Source organism: Cnephaeus nilssonii, assembly GCF_951640355.1.
Source record: "Cnephaeus nilssonii genome assembly, chromosome: 21".
Taxonomy (NCBI): Eukaryota; Metazoa; Chordata; class Mammalia; order Chiroptera; family Vespertilionidae; genus Cnephaeus; species Cnephaeus nilssonii.
The window spans coordinates 22,344,449-22,365,027 of record NC_137092.1 but is presented as its reverse complement, the minus strand read 5'-3'; the positions used below and the strand labels follow the sequence as shown (position 1 = coordinate 22,365,027).

Genomic DNA, 20,579 nt, shown 5'->3' with positions numbered 1-20,579 from the left:
TCACTGTGAGCGTGGAGAGGGGCTCAGGGAAGTTTGGCTCGGCTGGCAGGGCCCCTGTACCAGCCACAGGTTTGAATGCTGCTATTTCCACGGGGGGTTCTCCCAGGGGTGGTGGGTGCCGCCTGTGTGTGCACAATGGGGGTCCCGCCCACCCCCACCCACCCACCCCCACCCACCCCCACCCACCCCTTCTGAGGACCTAGCCCAGGGCGCCTCCAGCCCTGTGTTTGAGCTGCTGGGACTCCCCTTTCTGTTTCCTAGTTTCACTAGTGTCCATGGCTCTGGTCCCTCGTTTGCTGTCGGCAGGTCAGGACCCTGTTGGAAGGACCAGCAATGCCAGCTCTGCCCTCCCCATCAGACTGTCCCGGGGGCAGTCATCACCTTCCTGCCTTCTACCTGCCGGGCCCCAGGCCCGTCACAGCACCCACGGCCTTCTACCTGCCGGGCCCCAGGCCCGTCACAGCACCCACGGCCTTCTACCTGCCGGGCCCCAGGCCCCAGGCCCGTCACAGCACCCACGGCCTTCTACCTGCCGGGCCCCAGGCCCGTCACAGCACCCACGGCCTTCTACCTGCCGGGCCCCAGGCCCGTCACAGCACCCACGGCCTTCTACCTGCCGGGCCCCAGGCCCGTCACAGCACCCACGGCCTTCTACCTGCCTGGCCCCAGGCCCGTCACAGCACCCACGGCCTTCTACCTGCCGGGTCCCAGGCCCGTCACAGCACCCACGGCCTTCTACCTGCCGGGCCCCAGGCCCCAGGCCCGTCACAGCACCCACGGCCTTCTACCTGCCGGGCCCCAGGCCTGTCACAGCACCCACGGCCTTCTACCTGCCGGGCCCCAGGCCCCAGGCCGGTCACAGCACCCACGGCCTTCTACCTGCCGGGCCCCAGGCCCCAGGCCGGTCACAGCACCCACGGCCTTCTACCTGCCGGGCCCCAGGCCCCAGGCCCGTCACAGCACCCACGGCCTTCTACCTGCCGGGCCCCAGGCCTGTCACAGCACCCACGGCCTTCTACCTGCCGGGCCCCAGGCCCCAGGCCGGTCACAGCACCCACGGCCTTCTACCTGCCGGGCCCCAGGCCCCAGGCCCGTCACAGCACCCACGGCCTTCTACCTGCCGGGCCCCAGGCCCGTCACAGCACCCACGGCCTTCTACCTGCAGGGCCCCAGGCCCGTCACAGCACCCACGGCCTTCTACCTGCCAGGCCCCAGGCCCGTCACAGCACCCACGGCCTTCTACCTGCCAGGCCCCAGGCCCGTCACAGCACCCACGGCCTTCTACCTGCCGGGCCCCAGGCCTGTCACAGCACCCACGGCCTTCTACCTGCCGGGCCCCAGGCCCGTCACAGCACCCACGGCCTTCTACCTGCCGGGCCCCAGGCCCGTCACAGCACCCACGGCCTTCTACCTGCCGGGCCCCAGGCCCGTCACAGCACCCACGGCCTTCTACCTGCCGGGCCCCAGGCCCGTCACAGCACCCACGGCCTTCTACCTGCCGGGCCCCAGGCCCGTCACAGCACCCACGGCCTTCTACCTGCCGGGCCCCAGGCCTGTCACAGCACCCACAGCGAGGCGCCTGAGGGCCCAAGCCCTTCCATCAGGTGCCACCGTTGGGGCGGCACATGACTGATGAGGCCTCAGGAAGAGTCTTTGTTTTGTTTTGTTCTTGAGAGTCATGGAGAGGGTGTTCCAGGTTAGCACCTGCACGCAGTGGTGCCCCATGGAGGTGCTCCTGGGTGGAGCCCAGGTAGGTCTGTCTCAGCTCCGAGCACACGCGGAACAGAAGGGCTGCCCCTCAAACCATCAATCACGTCAAATATTCCCTCCTCTCTCCAAAACCTCCTCAGCACTTCACAGCACTTTTTAATTAAAATCTTTTTATTTTTACTTTTAAGGGAAGAAGCAGTGAGACCCTCACTGCGAATAGACACAACACTACCACCACCCCTCCCCGCTGCTCCCCGCAAACCCTCTCCTGACCTCAGCGCGGATGCCCTGAGCTCCTGGTGGAGTGATTAGCTGACCCTGTGGCTGGGGCAGATCACCAAGTGAGGCCTCCATCCAGGGGTTTCCTGTCACCAAAGCCACACGAGTGCCAATCCATTTTTCATAAGGAGAAAATAAAACTCATAAGCAACATCAACTGAAAAATGGTCTTAGAGAAAGTTCTTTCCATTAAAAGCTAAGCACATGACAGCTGGTGACTTTTAATGGAAAGTAGAATTTGCTGGGATGAATTACTATCAAACCACTTGAGAATTTGTGTTTTTAATTTTTTCCTTGTTGGAGAAAGGCAGCACTTTGAAGTCCAGAAGAGCAGATGAGGAATGGAAAGTTCTGGTCTTGTCTCTAATTGTGGCCTTAAAAGACCTAGACGATCCTCAGCAAAACCATGTTCCAATATCTAGGTACATTCATTCCCTTTACTCTTTACTTGAAGCTCATTGAATAAGCTGCTTAGAAAACAAACCTCTTTGTCCCACTATTCCTTTGGGCTCCATACCAAAAGCTTATGTGTACTGAAGCATACCCACCATTCCCCATTTAATAGGAAATATCTGATACCAAAGAACCTAGTGAGTATTTGCTATGGACTGTTTGTGTCCTCCCCCAGTTCATATTCTGAAACCCTAACTCCCAATGTGATGGCAGTTGGAAGCCCGGCCTGTGGGAGAGGAGGTTTAGGAGAGGTCATGAGGATGGGGCCCCTGTAATGGGATTAGTGCCCTTTTAAGAAGAGGAAGAGACCAGAGTTTTCTCTCTCTTTCCACCACATGAACTCATAGCAAGAAGGCGGCTAGCTGTCTGTGATTCTTAGCACTATCTTTTTGGATATGTCTCCCCAGATAAGGGAAACAAAAGAAAAAATAAACAAACGGGACTTACATCAAACTAAAAAGTTTTGCACAGAGGAGGAAACAATCAACAAAATAAAGAGACAACCTACTGAATGGGGGAGAAGATATTCGTCAATGATACAACCGATAAGGGGCTAATATCTAAAATATATAAGGAACTCATACAACTTAACACCAAAAAAAACCCCAAACTGTTTGAAAAATAGGCAGAAGACCTGAATAGATATTTCTCTAAGGAGAACATCAGAGTCCTGAGCAATTCGGCTCCAACCTACGTTTCCAATTTTGCATGCTGCCACTTCACGATGTGAGCTCTTCCCAGCCTCAACTGTACAGCTGCAGTTCTGGCTTTCAGGTCTCCTCTGGTCCCCAATCCTGTCCACACACTTCCCTGGTCCAGCAGGTCCGTGTGGCATTTAAGCAATCGGGACTGTCTGTGTTAACTGCTCTGGGTTTTGTATTTGTAGAAAGTCTGTAAAACTCCGGGGGCCAGATCCAGGGCAAGGCCCACAGGGAGGCTCTGGCCTGGCGCAGCCATTGGAAAAGAAAAATTTCATTTGTATGTTGACAGCATGTAAATTTCTTCAGCTAGAAACTGTCATTAGCAGGAATAATTAAAACAGGAAGCTGCCGAGTTGTTCTTTCTTTGAGTCACATAATAAATCACAACATTATTTGCCAAGCGTTTATGCTGCGAGCACTGGGCACCGAAATTGCAAGTTACATCTGACAGCCAGGGTCCACCAGGGTGGAGAAGTGTTTGGATCCTGGCTCCGCCCCTCGCTGAGTGACTAGGCAAATTCCTTAACCTCTCTGACTTTCCCTGTTGGAATTTGGGAAGAACTGTCCCTACCTTCTAGGGTTGTTACAGGAATCAATGAGATATTTGGTATAAAGTGAGTAAGGTGGTAACCAAAGCACCAGCCATTCTATGAATCAGATTGCTCCGTTTTTGAGATGTACATTGGGAACTTATAATGGTGTCTGTATGGACACAGTGAGGAGACCCAGGATAGGACTAGCGGAGGGTGGGCAGGAGACTAGCTGCAGGGTCACCTTTGCCGAGGGTGGGTTTGGGCCCTAGGTGTAGGGAGGGGGTGATGGGGAGGTAGTTGCATCCACACGGGAAAATGTGCCCTTTCCTCCCAGCGACCTCCCTTGCTGACCTTGATTGCTGGTGACACGCTGCCCGCTGCACGCAGGTGATCCCTCACCGGGCACTCGCTGTTCTCTGCTGCCATACTGCCGTGAGACTGAGCACCTGGGTCAGGGCCTGCCCGCCCTTCCCCAGGACCTGGCAGAGAGCACAGTTTAGCACATACTGGTCTTTACTGGATAGTCCCAAGTACCCACTTTCCAAGAATAAAGGAAGAGAGATTCTTCCTAGGCTGACTCGCTAACCAACCAACGGACAATGAAGATGCTGCAAGGAAGCCACTGGCACGGGTTCGGGGGCTGCTTTGCTCACGCGCCGCCGCAGTGCGCAGGGGCATTTCTGACAGCAATTCTGCAGCTCAGGGCAGATGGAAGAACAGCAAGTACAGCGAGAGCTTGACTCAGAGAGAGCTTGACTCGAGCAAGGCTCTGGCTTTGTTTGGCAGCTGTTTACCGGATACCATAGTAGCATGTCTTGCCCAGGGTGGTGTGGAGAGAGGCCTGTTAGCCAGTCAGGGAGAATGCAAATGTTTGAGAATGCAAGCCGGGTTATTTTAAGACACTCCAAAACAAAAGCAACGAGGGAATCAATCTGGCTGTGACAGTTTATGAGAACGCAGCATCGCTGAAGAAGGTGGCTCTGTTAACAGAGGGAGAACAGGGCCCCGGGGGCAGAGGGCCTGCTGTGGGCCCTGAACGGACCCCAGGAGGAGGGGAGGCTGTCAGCTCGGCAGCTTCCCGTGTTCTGTTTACCTCAAGAACCAGCAGGGGCCCGTGTTCTGTTTACCTAAATAAAGGGACAGAATGTTCCTCAAGCAGAACTGCAGTTGACGGGGGCTCTGGAGTGGAGGCAGCCCTGGGCACGCTGGCCATGGCAAGAGCAGAGCCGGGTGAGGGCTCCGTGGTCTTGCCAGTGTACCCCAGTCTCTGGTTTGGGGAGATGGCATCTTTATGGCTTGCAGAGGTTGCAATTCCTCTTTAATAAAAAACACACAAGGAATTGGTGTTTCTCTTGAGACTGTTAATACCACCTGGTTGTACTTTCAAAAATTAATATACCCGGGGCACGAGCAGCCATCTTGAGATTTCCCCATTAAGTATGTTTTGTAGCTATGTCATTCCTTACCCGCGCACGCCCAGGTTGCCAGCTTCCCCCTTTCTTCTTCCTTGTTTTTCCTCCTTTCTACCCCTTCTCTTCTATTCTTCTCTCCCTTTTCTCTATTTCCTTTATCTTCTCTTCTGTTTTTTTTCTTCTCTTAAAAAAAAAAAGAGAGCCGATGATGATGATACACAAGAAGTGTAGAAGTGAGCGCCTCTGGGGTTGGGCTAATCCAGCCTCTGAGGACCTAGGTTCTTTCCATATCCCCCTCCTGCTCTGGGAGACAGCTTGGCTGTCAGACCGGTTGCCCTCTTGGTCATAAAACGGAGCCTCAGTTCCAGGCGTTACATTTTAACACCGACGTCGGTAAAGAAAATGAGTGGAGAAAAACCAGTCACAAGACTATAAGGAGCGGTGCGGACCATGAATTACAGTGATTGCCGCTGCCTAGGGCCTTCAAATACAAAACATGCCCCCCCCCCTCCCCATTGCTTCAAAATAGAAATACCCCGTTACAAGCCGTTGGAAGTTACTGCTCCAAGCTTGCGGCTCTGTGCACTGAGCTGCAGAGGACAGGTGACCTGCCCCCAGACAAATGAGTGGAGGCTTCTCTGCCCCAGCCTCCCTCCTGTCCACAGCAGCGGGACCTTGGGCTGCCCAGCCCCGAGCTTCACCTCCTCAGCAAGACCCCCCACTTCTTAAGAGTTGAGGTGGCGTTGTCTCCTTTCCTGCCCTCCCATCGCCCAGCACATGGGCTCATGCTCCCGACTCCAGCCATCGCATTCACAGGGAGGAAGCTGCACACTCACCGTGTAGGACAGACCCTCCCATGCTTTCTTCTAATCCAATCTGTTGTTTCCAGTGGTTCTCAAAGTGTACCCTGCAAAGTGTACCATCATCTGGGCTTTCTTAGAAATGGACATGTTTAGGCCCCACCTCAGACCTGCTGATCAGAAACTCTAGAGGTGGGACCTGGAAAATGAGGTCTTAACAAGCCCTCCACAGGACTCATGTGCCCTGAAAACCACTGTCCTGAAGTCCCTGCAATGTTTAGAGGTCAAGGGGAGCTTTAAAAAATTATTAATGTCTGGATCCAATCCCCACCCCCACCTCCAAATTCTTGAACCCACAACCTAGGTATGTGCCCTGACCGGCAATTGAATCAGCATCCTTTAGGTCTACAGGACGATGCTCCCACCAACTGAGCCACCTGGCTAGGGCTCCCCACCAAACTCTTATGTAACTGGTCTGGTGTGCAGCCTGGACTCTGGGATTTTTAAAAGTTCTCTGGATGACACTAAATTGCAGCCAAGACTGAGAACCACTGATGTAAATAAATATGGAGACAATTGTACTGTAAATGATTAAGCAGAAATGAAAAAAATGAGACACACACACTGACAAAAAAATGCAAAGTCCTCTTTACTGCTTCAAAACACACAGCTCACTGTTAGGAAACACGGTGGCATTTGCCATGTTCCCTTAGCTGCCCTTTCCCTTTGCTGGGAGTTCAGATGGAGAGGGTAGGGAAAACCAGCTCCAATGGTAACAGAGAGCCTCACATCACCCTCACCCAGGAGGAGAAGGGGCCCCCATGAAAGGCCCCTTAATGCACTAGGCCCTGCCACCACCAGCCAGCTCTCAGGACAAAGGGCATCTCGGACTCTTTTAGCCAATGTGAAAATGGAATACGAGCCCCTTAACGAAGGAAAAACACGAAACCGGAAATACGTCTTCCTTTAGGAGGGGAATCCGTTTTAATTTAGTCAAACTAAGGACTCTCACATAACATTTGTTACCCAAGAGCAGATAGAACCTCCTTAGATGTATCATGGAACCAGAGGTCTCAATTCAAATTGCACCAGGCCATCCTCTGGGACTTTTTCTTAGGTTTTCTGTCCCAAAGATCCAGGGAGATATAACCGCACTCAAAAGTATTACTGTTTATGTCTCTCAAAGTAGAATTCTAACCACGTGTCATTTAGGGCGCATATGGCCATCAACCCTGTGGTTGGTCAAGGTTCGCTGGTTGTCTTTGTTAATGGTGTTAAGATGTAAGAAGCTCATGGTGAAGCTCCAGGCTTTTCTTCCACACCTAATAGAAAAGGGTCCTGCTTTACCTTAAAATCTCAGAGGTCTCCAGCAATACAAACAGCAGCTTGCTTATCGTTCTGCCACAATAGCTTAATATGGGTGCTAACAGTTTTTGAACCTAAACTGGATGGAAAACTTGGCTTTTCATCAATTGTTACTTCCAGTTGAGCTTGGGTTGTGGACAAGTCAGCCCAAATCAAATTCCAATTTTATTGTGCACCAGGCACTGCCCTCAGATTCTGAGTGAGCCATTCTGGGGTGGTGTTCAGAAGTCATCATTTCAAACAAGCACCCCCAGTCAGTGAAATACTGGTCTTAATAACCAACAGTAATAAATGGGGGTTCTTTTATAGGTGGCTTTTCTTCATGTTTTTCTCAACTTGCCAGTTTGTCTCAAATAAGCTGGCTTATTTGAAAAGTTTATAAGATGAAGTTCAATGGTTGCTGGATGTAAGGATTACTAGGAAATGTAACAGGAAAAAGGTCATCTCATAGTAAAAACAAAAACTAGTTTACCTGGAATCCTAATATATAAAAACCCTGGGTCAAAACGACCAGTAACGACCGGAGGGTGATCAACTGGAAGTCAGTGCTGGCCCCAACCCCAAGCAAGCAGTTAGGGGCAATCAGGCAGGCAGGCAGAGTGGTTAGGGGTGATCAGGTAGGTAGGCCAGCGGTTAGGGGCGATCAGGTAGGCAGACGGCCCCTCGCAGGGCTGGTCCCGCCCCCCAGCAAAGAAAGAGGGAGGCCCAGGCCAGCCAAGCCATTGCACCCCAGCCTGTCGCCTACAGAGGGAGGCCACCGGTGGCAGGGGAGGGGGGGCAGTGCTGCACAGATGGCAAGCAGTGGCAGTGGCGGGGGTGGGGCGCTGCCTGCAGCCTGGGGAAGGAAAGCCCCGATAGGCCCTGATCTCAGGCCAGGCCTAGGGACCCTACCTGAGGGGTCCCGGATTGTGAGAGGGTGCAGGCCGGGCTGAGGGACAACCCCCCTCCGAGTGCACGAATTTTTGTGCACCAGGCCTCTAGTAAGTAAATAAAAGCTGTGTGAAACCAGTAGAGAGAAAACAGTAGAGCTTTGAGGGACATTACAACCCTAAACAAAAAGAGAGATATATTTCATGTTCATAAACGAGAGGAATAAACTTTTCACCAAAAATGTAAATTCTCAAATTAATCCACATATTCAAAGCAATTCCAATAAAAATACCAACAGTGTTTTCATTGAACTTGACACACGGATCATAGGGAAGACCAGAGTAAGTCTAGGTAAGGCAAATTGGAAGAACAATGTTATTAGCTCACCAGACAGCAAAGCCTAGATAGCTGTACAGTAATGAATGTGGTACTGGCTCAGGACAAACTACTACTGAGACAGGAAAGGGAACCTTACAAGCAACAATTTCAAAGGCCAGTAGAGACTTAAGAAAATCCAGTCCTTTCTGGAGGCTTCCCAAGCTTCTTAGAGGCAAGGACATAACCATCGCCCTAGCCGATGACTTCTAGGAGACTCAACACAGGTATTTTTGTACTTCTTCCAATTGAAAGCTCCATGGGGCGCCTGGCCGGCATGGCTCAGTGGTTAAGCATCTACCTATGAACTAGGAGGTCAGGGTTTGATTCCTGGACAGGGCACATGCCGGGTTGTGGGCTCAATCCCCAGTAGGGGGTGTGTAGGAGGCAGCCGATCTCTCAACAATGTTTCTCTCTCCCCCTTCCTCTCTCTGAAATCAATAATAATAAAAAAGTGAAGGATAAAAATGTAAGTATGGTAATAAATTATCCCCACACAACCTATATTTTTAAGCAATTTATTTCAATAGAAATATTTCAGAAAACTGTACTTAAATTCGTTTTTAAGTTAGCGTATGCAAACACACCAAAGATCTCACACTCACATTTGCATATTGAACAGAAACAAAAAGTGAGAGAGGAACCGAGCTGCACATCACTCAGGGAGGTCATAGTGCAGCCAAGTGCTTTGTCATGAGTACGCAAGCTCACTGGGGTAAAGGGTAAAAATGGCTTGTGTTGTTCTGCATATAAGCATCACTGAGTACTTATCCCCACAGATGTTTACCTCCTCTAGATTACACTGTGGATGGTCCCTCATCCCCCAAACACGCTTCAGTAGCCTATACAACAATGAATTTGTCAACAACCAAAGTGTAGAAACTATTGAGAGCCTGGTGACTTGTTATCAGCTATGCTGTCAGACCTAAGTCAATAGTTACCAGACTACCTTTGTGAATAGTTCTAATAGGCGGTATCTTGAGGGGAAACTTAGTATTTCTGACCTAGTATCTAAAGCATGGCTAAAATTATTAAAAAATACATTTTAATCTCAAAGCACTCTAATTATGTATTCTTCGAATCTCATCACTACTTTGCAGTCCAAATGACCAGATCAAAATTTAAATTCTGCTAATTACTAACCCTCAAGGACCAGTGAGTTAACCCTTCATGTGGCTTTAAAGACCACGTCTACTTGCCTACTCTGGAACAGATGAGCCCGTTCATATTTGTGAAAATAGCATCCTGACTCAGCCGAACAGCAGCAGTAGTTCCGACCTTGCAATAATCACAGAGGAGCAAAGTGTTTCCAAGCTTTGCTTCTCCTGGGAAATTTCGTTTAGTCTCTTAACTTCCCTTTAGTTTGTACACTGGAGTTGTTCTCACTTTCCCATCATAATGTTTTCAGGTGAACAGTAACTGGTAGTTTACTGTTCAGTAACTGAACAGTAACTGACTGCTTGTTTGTTCTGAGTCTTATTTAAATATAAGAATGAACCAAACGAAATCTCATTTCTGACCAAAAGGATTCTCATCACAAGACTTCAACAGCTTTCATAAAACCTGAACACATCTTCCTGGCTGTATCATATTCTTTTAGAGATTTCCTGAAAAGCCTTATAATTAAGTGTATGCTCATGACAACAACAACAACAACAACAACAACAACAACCGGAAACATCAACATAAAATAAACATAAACTCCGTGATGGGTGCTCTTCCAAGTTGTTCTTAAGAGTGCTCATCAAAAGGGCGATTTGGGTGGATTTATTTTTAATCTCCTGCCTGGAAGGAGAGGAGCAGGAAGGAAGCTTGTCTAAAAAGACTCAAAACCCAGGACTGCAACAATTACCTAGGAATATCTATACAGACTTTCTTAGACTGGATGTAAGACAGAGTGAGCTGGTGGAGAGAGGGGTAGATAGCACACACTCCTGAAATAAAGGAGTAAGAGGGCCAATGATTAGTCATACTCGATGCCTATAATTGGTCTTCAAGTTGATAAGGCACTGACCAAATTTTCCCCACACTACAACTTGACGTACCATGTAATGAAACTGCTTTCAATAAGCTTAAGAGTTCGAACACAGAGATCTCTTTCATTAGAATTCTCTAAAGAAAAAAAAAAGTCACTTTAGACACAAGCCATTTTTTGGGGAGCAAAAGCAAAAAATAACTTGAATCATTTTGAAAAGGCTGACTTCACATGAAAAATAATTATCATCTATGTGATTAAATAACAATGTTTGTCTCTGAAAGCTTAGAAAAAATCAGAATACCACTCCGGCTGTAAAAATCTTTGAAAGAAAAAACTACAAAAGAGAGAAAATAAAAGCAAACCCGAAAAGATCACAAAGTCAGGCAAACCTCACCATCTGTTCATGCATCAGCAGCGCTAATATTGTTCCACCGGGACACGGGCGAATGCATCTTCATTTCCAAAAAGGGATCCAATTATTTTGAAAGCCTTTGAAGCAGAGGATTTCTGTTATGAAAGATTATCTTCTGCTAAGCAACACTGGTACCCCTTGTTTGCAGAAGATAACATGGCAGTTTAAAAACTGGTTGTGAAGGAATGTGCCTCAAAAAACAGGAAGTATGTCAACAGTGGATAACTTCTTTACAAAAGTGGATGGATTAAATCTGTTTTGATTCCCAGAATTAATATGATGCCTTACAGTTTTGTTTTCAGTAGCAAAGACATACAGCTTACAGATTTAACCTAAAAAAAAGGGGCGGGGGTGAGGTGGGGAGAAAAAAGACCTCTGCTCAAGTCATTTGCCAGGTAAATTTTAGTAATCCCAACAGATCAATAGACCAGCCTGCCCTAAGAGGGCCCCCGTTTCAACTAATCTACAGAGTGTGTACACGATACACTGTAAACATGTTTCCTTCCATAACAATAGTGCTCCTTGGTCTCCTTTATAAACCTTCTAGAAGAGGAATAAAGCCACTTATAAAAACTTTGCAGCTATAATCACGGTAACTCTCGATGCACAGAAAGACCGAATACCAGATCAGTCCACACAGAAGGCAGTGCAATGGTCTATGGCATTTTCCACACAGGAAACACATTTGTCATCGCAGCACAGGCCTAGGGAGAAAAAGCATTCAAACTCAAATTGTTTCCATCCCTTTTGGTAATGTTTACACAAATGGCATTACACAGTGAAGAAAATGAAATAGGAAGGTGTGTTTGATCAGTTCTCTTTCAATTCTTACATTTTGGAGGTTACAGTAAAAAAATAACTGTGAAAAAATAAGCAGAGCCCAAATACACAGGGGGCATAAAACCAAAAATAGTGCTCATTATGCAGTTATTTTTTATAGTTATATTTTAAAAACTGGTATGTTACTTCCATGTGAAAAATAAGCTTCTGTTCAAATAAACTGTTACATGACATGTGTCTGAACTGTATTCTGGCCAGTATTATATTCTACTACCCTGGGCCATAGAATACGCCAACCATTATGCTTATCATAAACCAGCTTAAATTTAAATTATTGTTTCTATGAGCTCTTTTTGGCTAGGAGAGAAACAGACAAACCTAATATTGATGGAAATTTCAAGCTCATGAGTCACTAATTTACTAATTTATAAAGGGCAGGCCTAATCAGAGGGAAATAAATTTATCATCTCACTAATAAACTACCTAAATATTTAACACATTTTGGTGACATACTTTCTTTGCATAAATTATCATCAGATATCATTTGGTGAATTACAGATAAAAAATTCACCTACACTAGTTTAATCCACTTTTCTCACTGGTTTCCATTTGCTTCAAATGCTAAAATAATCTCAAAAAACAGTGACTAATCTTTTGAATGGACAAATTTGAAGACAAAAAAACAATGGCAACTTCTATGCACAGTTATGTTAAGAGTTTCAGACAAAAGGACTGTTTACCAAATTGAAAAACACTATTCTTCGTCTGTGCAGGCATCCATTCATGTTTAGAGCTGAAAACATCAAACACATCTTCCAGTTTAGCTCCCTCTTTGGCAAAACATCAGGCTCTGACTTCCAGGTGCCTACCTCCACAGACGTGGCTCCTCTATGACATATCTACTGTAGCTTATTTACGACAAACAAACAAAGCAACAATAAAAAAAAATCCACAGGGTTCTCATCCATAGTATTTTTTTAAAAGCACATACACTATTAAAAACATTTCTTTCTGAAGAGAAATAAACAAAGAAATAAAAAAAATGCAAACCAGAAGTCAGATGTGCAAGGTCTACACAGTAATACTGCTGGCTCCCAGGAGGTGCCCCTCCATGTACCCAACGTGGGTCAAGCTCAGGAGGTCGTTAATTTAAACATCACTCAGCACAGGCAACACTGTCCTCTCCAGCCCATGTCATCACTTTCCACAAAACCAGGAACTAAGGCATTTCTAACTGAGCTGTATGAGAAAAATATCTGCACTCTTAATATCCTTTGGAAACAGGTCTAAATGGAAAAACTCAGTGCTCAGAAAAAGCTCTTCTACTTCCCTTTGCGTAGATTTTTACCTAATTAGTCTGTGGGCAATATTTTCTATTGAAGTTTCATAGATTCAAGAATGAAATACTTACGATAAAAAAGTACAATGTTTTCTAAGAATACAAATGCAAGCGATTTTATGTGAGGCCCAAAGTAACAGAGCCTGGTAGAAGGTATCAGACAGAAGGCGTTCTTACTCTGGGCCAGTGCTAAAACCTATGATGCCTCATGAGTTTATAACATCCGACATAGCCTTTGTTCAAACGCCATTTTTTTGTTAAAACTCTAAGGCATCTTACCTTCAATATTATCATTATTTTTTTTTAGTGAGTCAACATTTATTTTGGATATTAAATGCATTACTGCATAGAAGAGCCCTCATAAAACTACTTGGTCAACTACTGATTTCATGGCAGGGACCTATACATAATAGTAAGTTTTCAGGAAAATGTTTTGCAATAAAGAAAAGTTGTACAAGGAGAGTTTTGATACTTTAAATTCTCAGAACCTTAACCTCTTACCTTTTATCCTCTTAAAATTACTTTGTATGCCTTAGAATAAAATGAATACATACATATATGGAATCTCTTTTAAACAAATGTGACCCTGAATCTCATACTGAGCAAAAAAAATGAAAATGAATTAAAAAAAACCACCAACAACAACTGGCATTGTGCACAATAAACAAGGTAAAGGAAAACATCAATTTTCTCCTTGGTGATAAAAATCACCTGTGACTGGTAGAAGAGCGAATCCAACTAAGTGAAAAAGTAATGACTATAAAATCTCAAGGAAGTTTAGGTTGGGATGCAATCCCTACTACGCAGATCTGTGGCCCAACAATGAATTCATATAGAGGCTAACCTTAAACACAGTTAAAAACAACCATGTTTTCTGGAGCCCATGTGAAAAGTGTCTGGCAGGTGAACACTCGGCCTTTATACCCCTGCAGGAAGTCATGTTCCCCATACAGTACTAAATCTCAGAAGTTTAGTGTTTAAAAATATCTTTCCTCATCTAAAACCAAACAAAATCCCTCCCAAAGTCCCAAACAAAGTCCCAACAACTCACATTACAACATTTCTAGTTCCTCCACTCGTGCTATGAGAGCATGAGGCTGCAGGCGAACGGAGGACAAACACACGTTCTGGGAGGCTGCTGGTAGAATGCTGCTTGTCAGAAGACCTTTACACTTTGGTTCAAAACCATTAATACCTTTATACTTTGGTTCAAAACCAGCTCCTCATGTAACCCATTAGAATGACATTTTTCCTTTTTAAAGTGTATCTGAAAAAGGCGATTCCCCCCTCCAAAATTAACACAAAGTTAAAAGAAATGCAAATGAGCTACGATCTATTCCAAGCACAGCACCGCCAGGAGATCACACACACTATTTGGTGTTTGGTGTTGGTTTTCCTTGCGTTCTTTTAAGGCAGTGGTTTCCACAGGTCAGTTCAGAGATAAGAAGCGTGGTCCATGGCAGTTTGTTTTGCAACTGCAATTGTTTCTCTGGGAATGTCTCACTTCATTCCCTGGAATTAGTGCTTTTTCGGTTCAGAATCCGGAGGCAAAGAGGGAAGCTCGGCTCCCCTGGCACAGGACTGGTTTTCGCTGGCGCTGGTCCACCAGGGCCTCGCTCCCACTGTGGAGCAACAATTCACCTCTCTTCTTTCTTAGGCTTTTACTCAAAAGTCATCAAGTTTGTAGGAACCTAAAAAATACAAGCATTACAAAACAACATTATATATTTTTATTAAAATACTAGAGGCCCGGTGCTCGAAAATTTGTGCACTGGAGGGGGTCCCTCAGCCCGTCCTGCCCCCTCTCACAGTCTGGGAGCCCTCAGGGGATGTCCTACTGACGACTTAGTCACAATCTGGCCTGTCTCTTTGGGAGGCGACCGGCCAATCAGGGGAAGGTGCCACCCCCATCACCCTGCCGCTACTGCTGCCTCTGGCCTCCCTCTGCGGGAGGCAACTGGGCCGATCAGGGGAAGGCGCCACCCCCATCACCCCGCTGCTGCTGCTGCCACTGCCAGCCCTTACAGCCACCCCTCCTCGGCCCTTGCAGCCTCTGCGGCTTTGTTCGGAAGGATGTCCGGTCTATCCGGTCTAATTAACATATTACCCTTTTATTGGTATAGATTTTTCAATTACAAATGACATTCAATATTATATTAGTGTCAGGTGTACACCCCTATGATGAGACATTTATATAACTTATGAAGTGATCCCCTGATATTTCTAGTACTCACCTGGCACCATCCATAGTTATTAGAGTATTATTGGCTATATTCCCTATGAGGTACTTTACATCCCTATGACTATTTTGCAACTACCAATTTGTACTTCTTAATCCCTTCACCGTTTTCACCCAGCTCCCCTCTGGCATATGTCAGTCTGTTCTCCCTACCTATGAGTCTGTTTCTGTTTTATTTGTTCTTTTGTTTTTTAGATTCCACATATAAGTGAAATCATGGTATTTGTTTTACCCTGTAGGTCCATTCACAAAGTGATAGCATTTAAAAGTTGTCTTTCAAAGTACTATTTCTTATCTTTCCTTGTCATTTTAAGTGAGCTCAAATGTTAAAATCTTTCTGACCTAAAGTATCTTTTTGAAAAAAGTAAATATATTGGGGTGACATTGGTTAATAAACCTATATAGGTTTCAAGTGTACAATTCTATATACACTGAGTGGCTGATCTCTGAACGCAAAATAATCTGGCCACTCAGTGTATATCCTACATAATAAAAGGCTACCATGCAAATTGTCCCCTCGACCAGGAGTTTGACCATCAGGCAGGCTGGCCAACTGCCCATGTCCCCTCCCCCTGGCCAGGCTGGCCGGACCCTACCCATACACGAATTCATGCACTGGGCCTCTAATATATATATACTTAGTGGCCAGATTATTATGCGTTCAGAGATCACAATAATCTGGCCACTCAGTGTACATCATCTGTATATTGCACTGTGTGTTTACCACCCAAAGTGAAATCTTTTTCTGTCACATATATGTGACCCCCTTAAAGTACCTTTTTTTAATGGTTTTTTATTGATCTTCATATGTGAGAGTGAAACATCAATGTTATGTTTATGTCTGTTCAACCAATTTGTGACAACTTTATTTATTAAAGTATATAATATTGATTTCAGAGAAGGGAAAGGGAGATAGAAACATCAGTGATGAGTGAGAATCACTGATTGGTTGCCTTCCGCATGCCCCCTACTGGGGATCGAACCTGGGACCCTTCAGTTCGCAGGCTAATGTACTCTATCAAACCAGCTAGGGCTGTGTCTCAACTTTAAACCTGTAATAGGGATTGGGGAAAATAACACTGTGAATTTATTCTCCTTTGCAGCTTAAAGCCTTTGTTTCAGTAAAATAAAAACAAAAATATCCAAATGGTTTTGGGTTTCACTGCAACCACAGAAACCCACATCAACCTGTTAGTAGAACAAATTAAGATGAATAAGAATAAATTTTTTTAATTTGAAGTGGCCCCTCTTATCCCCTCTAGAATTTCATTCCCTTGCCTCTCACTGTATTCTACCAGCCTGGACTACATATTCTTATTTTGAACAACTGAAGCTCATTGCAGCTTCAAGGTCTTTGCATCCTCTGTTCCCCCTGCACCCTCTGTTCCCCTGAATTTTCACGTGGCGGTTCCTTCTTATCATTCATGCCAATGTCATCTCCTCAGGGAGATGTTTGCTGCTCTCTCCTATTTATGTAAAGTTGTCTCTACTCCCATCACTCTGCATCACATAATTCTATTTTGTTTGCTTGTATAGTTTTCACTATTTGAAAGTTTGTTATTGGTTCATTTGTTTATTGCCCATCTCTCTAAAATGTGAATTTCACGCCTCGTTGACTGATGTCAACAAGAAAAAGAATAAGAATAAAAACATATTCCCCCACTCCATTCCGAAAATTAGTCTACTTCTCTTTAGAACTCTTAAATGCATGCCCAAGTTAGGGACTATTTGAGGATTAAGAGAAATGCTCACCTGTTGTTTGTTACTTTGGCAGGCAGCACTCAAATGCTTAAACCACAGCATTGCATTCATCCTATTGCCAGCTTGAAACTTGTATGAATTTCCTAAAATCATCAAAAACAAAGGGAAAATAATAAAAACTTAAGGACTCTGACATATAATAATTCTGCCAGCTACCAAAGCAAAATAAAACAAGACTAGAGTTCTCCGTTTCAGAAGTCTATTTCTCCAACACCCAATTTTTCAACACAAACAGTTCTCTCTGCTACATTCACATGATGTCACTTACGCAGAAAGTCGTGGTTTTGCTATTTGTGAATTGGGAGAGAAGTAAATGCATTTCCTTAACTGTTCATTACTGTAAACTACACCTAAATAAAATTGTTTGGCTTCTTTAGATTTGTACGTGTGGATGAGAGTGCAGAATACCAGTTCTCAACGCTGCTTAGATGATCTATTAGCAATGTTAACGTGAGGTTTTCACAGGCCACAGCTTTAACACCAAGTGTCTAATACTCAGACATTAGCTATTTAATGTGAATAAGGATTAATTAGCTAACATCAATATCAGCTACTTTTTTAGTTTTTAGTTACATCTGTTAAAAATTATTATAGCTTTCCAGGCCTATTGAGGGCTCTCAGGGAAAATTAGAAATTCATCTGTGTTGTGTATATTTAGTAAACCTTATGTTAAGACTGACACATAAAGATTTTTATATGATTCTACGTATTAAGGTAATAAACTGAGAAAAGAATGAATTCATGTACTATATAGACTGCCTTAAGTTGAGCTTTACTCCCTTTTTTTCATTGACCTAAGTTCTTTTTATTTCCCAATTCTCACCAACTTCTACTTTGCTTTATAACTGCATTCAATTGCTCAGGAGCCTAATCTATAATTAGACATTACACAAGTTTTCTTTGAGATTTTAACATTCAAAGAACTTTTTCACTTTCAGAAGCAATGGTTTGCCTTCACCACATATGTAATTATTCAAATTAAAATACTGTTTTGCTCGCTGAACTGAGATGCAGACACCAGATCAATCTAAATAGAAAGCATTTCTACAATGAAGTTTGCCACAATTATTATTTTTTCTGTGTTCAATATATTTTGCTTACATTTTTACTTAAAACACTTCATAATACCCTAAAAGCACACTATCTGTTGATATGAAATACATTCTGAATAAACAGAGGTCAAAATATAATTATACAGCCCATAAAAGGTATTGCTGCATTTCCGCTGTGAGCTGCTGGGCAGATAGGAAGGTGTTTCCTGGCTGGCTTCCTGGGGTGCTTATCAACAGCCAGAGGTTGTCTGAGGAAGAGCAGCAGTCATGTTTGGACTGTTCTGACTGCCACCTGAGGTAGGGCCAGCTGGCATGTGATTCTATAGCCACCCTCCAACATCTCTATTATATTTTATGAGCAAAGTATTATAATTAAAATTATACTTCTTTGGAAAGAGCTTTGAGTCAAATAAGCAATTAATCTGATTAAAAGTAATGGAATAAAGATCATTTAAAGGAAAACCTCTGCCACATTTAGAACTTAAGAATAACAATTTAATTCCGGGTACAAATGAAGGGGTACTATGCATATGGCAAACCACTGAGATTTTAAAGCAACAGTGAGCCATAGATTCTCAAATTCCCTCCCCCCGCCCTTCCCTCCCTCCATAAGCTTATTAAATAAGCATTTAATAAATATTGATAATTATAAATATTAATCTCATTACTATATATTATGTGACAAAAATATTTCTCAAGAGATAAAACTACACAAATCTTCCCCCAGTCAAGTATGAACCCAGTGAAACTAGGCTTTGGCGTACTATAAAGTTACCTATAAGCCCTGGTTACTCTAAAGACTCACCTTTCTCAGAGTCAGTCAATAGGAAGAGGTCAGGATGTTCCGGGTCATCAGCCATCATCACCATCCATCCTACCACAGATACATTCTTATTTGATGTTGATTTGAACTGAGAGATAGAAAGACAACTAATGGTCACCTTGATGGCTCATCCTCAGTAAAGGTGACGTGTCAGGGAGCATATCTTCAGTTTCTCCCACTGAGACATGAGACTTGTGACTTCGTGCTGGTCAGGTGTGCTCAGGGCCTTTTACGAATAAATTCGGCCCCTGTGGAGACACTCTCCTGCCTTCCAGATCTTTCTCAGCGTCAACTCTTTGTCAACACCTAATTGTCCCACTGTCCATTCCCAAAGAGCAGGACTGTTAGTGGAATGGTAAGTTCATCCATGTTGTTTCGTCTGTTACTGTGCTCCCCCCTCACCCCTTTCTTATAAGAAACACAGCTGCATTTTAATACAGATGTTACCTTTCCCCCAGTTTATTGAGATATACTTGACTTATAACATTGTGTAAGATTAAGATGTACAATGTAGCCCTGGCCAGTTTGGCTCAGTGGAAAGAGCATCAGCCTACAGACTGAAGGGTCCCAGGTTTGATTCTGGTCAAGGGCACATGCCTAGGTTGCGGGCTCAGTCCTCAGTGTGGGGCGTGCAGGAGGCAGCCAATCAATGATTCTCTCTCATCGTTGATGTTTTTCTCTCTCTCTTCTCCCTTTCTCTCTGACATCAATAAAAATATATTTAAAAAAAAGAAAGATGTACAATGTAATAGGGGTGTTCTCTTAAACCCGTGGTCGGCAAACTGCGGCTCGCGAGCCACATGCGGCTCTTTGGCCCCTTAAGTGTGGCTCTTCCACAAAATACCACAGCCTGGGCGAGTCTATTTTGAAGAAGTGGCGTTAGAAGAAGTTTCAGTTTAAAAAATTTGGCTCTCAAAAGAAATTTCAATCGTTGTACTGTTGATATTTGGCTCTGTTGACTAATGAGTTTGCCGACCACTGTCTTAAACCAAGTGCTGTCAGACACGTCTTTATTATCTATATCTATATACAGTATATATGCAAAAAATATTCTTAGCATGCTTGTTACTTTTCTAGTATTTATTTATTTATTTCAGAGAGGAAGGGAGAGGGAGAGAGAGATAGAAACATCAATGATGAGAGAGAATCATGGATCAGCTGCCTCCTGCATGCCCCTACTGGGGATTGAGCCCACAGCCCAGGCATGTGCCCTTGACTGGAATGGAACCAGGACCCTTCAGTCTGCAGGCTGATACTCTATCCACTGAGCCAAACTGGCTAGGGCACTTTTCTAGTTTTTTTAAAGTTACACTTTAGTAACAAAAAAAGAGCTGTTATGAAAGAACAGAAAATTAGATAAATCTCATTCATGAAAAGGCTGTGAAACAATGCTAACAATTTAGAGAAAGAATACTTACATGTTTTCTTTCTGTAGCTTTTAGAGACTTGGCAGTGTAGTAAAAAAGTTGTGTTCCACACAAAGCTGCCCAATATTTTGTCCAAGATGCTACCTGGAGAGGACAAACACATGAACACACGACGGAAATGCTGCTGACCCCTCAGTGCCATGGTCGTTAGCTCTGCTCCACTTCAGCCCCCTCCGCCTGACCTTAGAGCACAACTTCTGAAATCTTTAACTCAAGCGCTCCTATCACTTCCACTTAATATACTGCACTTGCATTCAGATCATTATCCAT

General features: G+C 44.7%; 1 protein-coding gene across 6 annotated transcripts in view; it reads right to left on the bottom strand.

Moving 5' to 3' along the window:
- Positions 1–1,944: 1,944 nt before the first annotated feature.
- RALGPS2 (Ral GEF with PH domain and SH3 binding motif 2) overlaps positions 1,945–20,579 on the bottom strand; it is a 133,205-nt gene continuing 114,570 nt past the window's right edge. For 2 of the 6 annotated variants that reach the window (XM_079761544.1, XM_079761545.1), the window contains 4 exons: positions 20,301–20,393; positions 18,865–18,970; positions 16,999–17,090; positions 1,945–14,698 (listed from right to left, as the gene is read on the bottom strand). In XM_079761544.1, coding sequence (XP_079617670.1) covers positions 14,669–14,698; positions 16,999–17,090; positions 18,865–18,970; positions 20,301–20,393 — 321 coding nt within the window. In that variant the 3' untranslated portion in view covers positions 1,945–14,668. Of the gene's footprint in view, positions 14,699–16,998; positions 17,091–18,864; positions 18,971–20,300; positions 20,394–20,579 lie in introns of those variants that run through there. The other 4 variants (XR_013812963.1, XR_013812964.1, XR_013812965.1 and 1 more) reach the window with 4 other exon arrangements.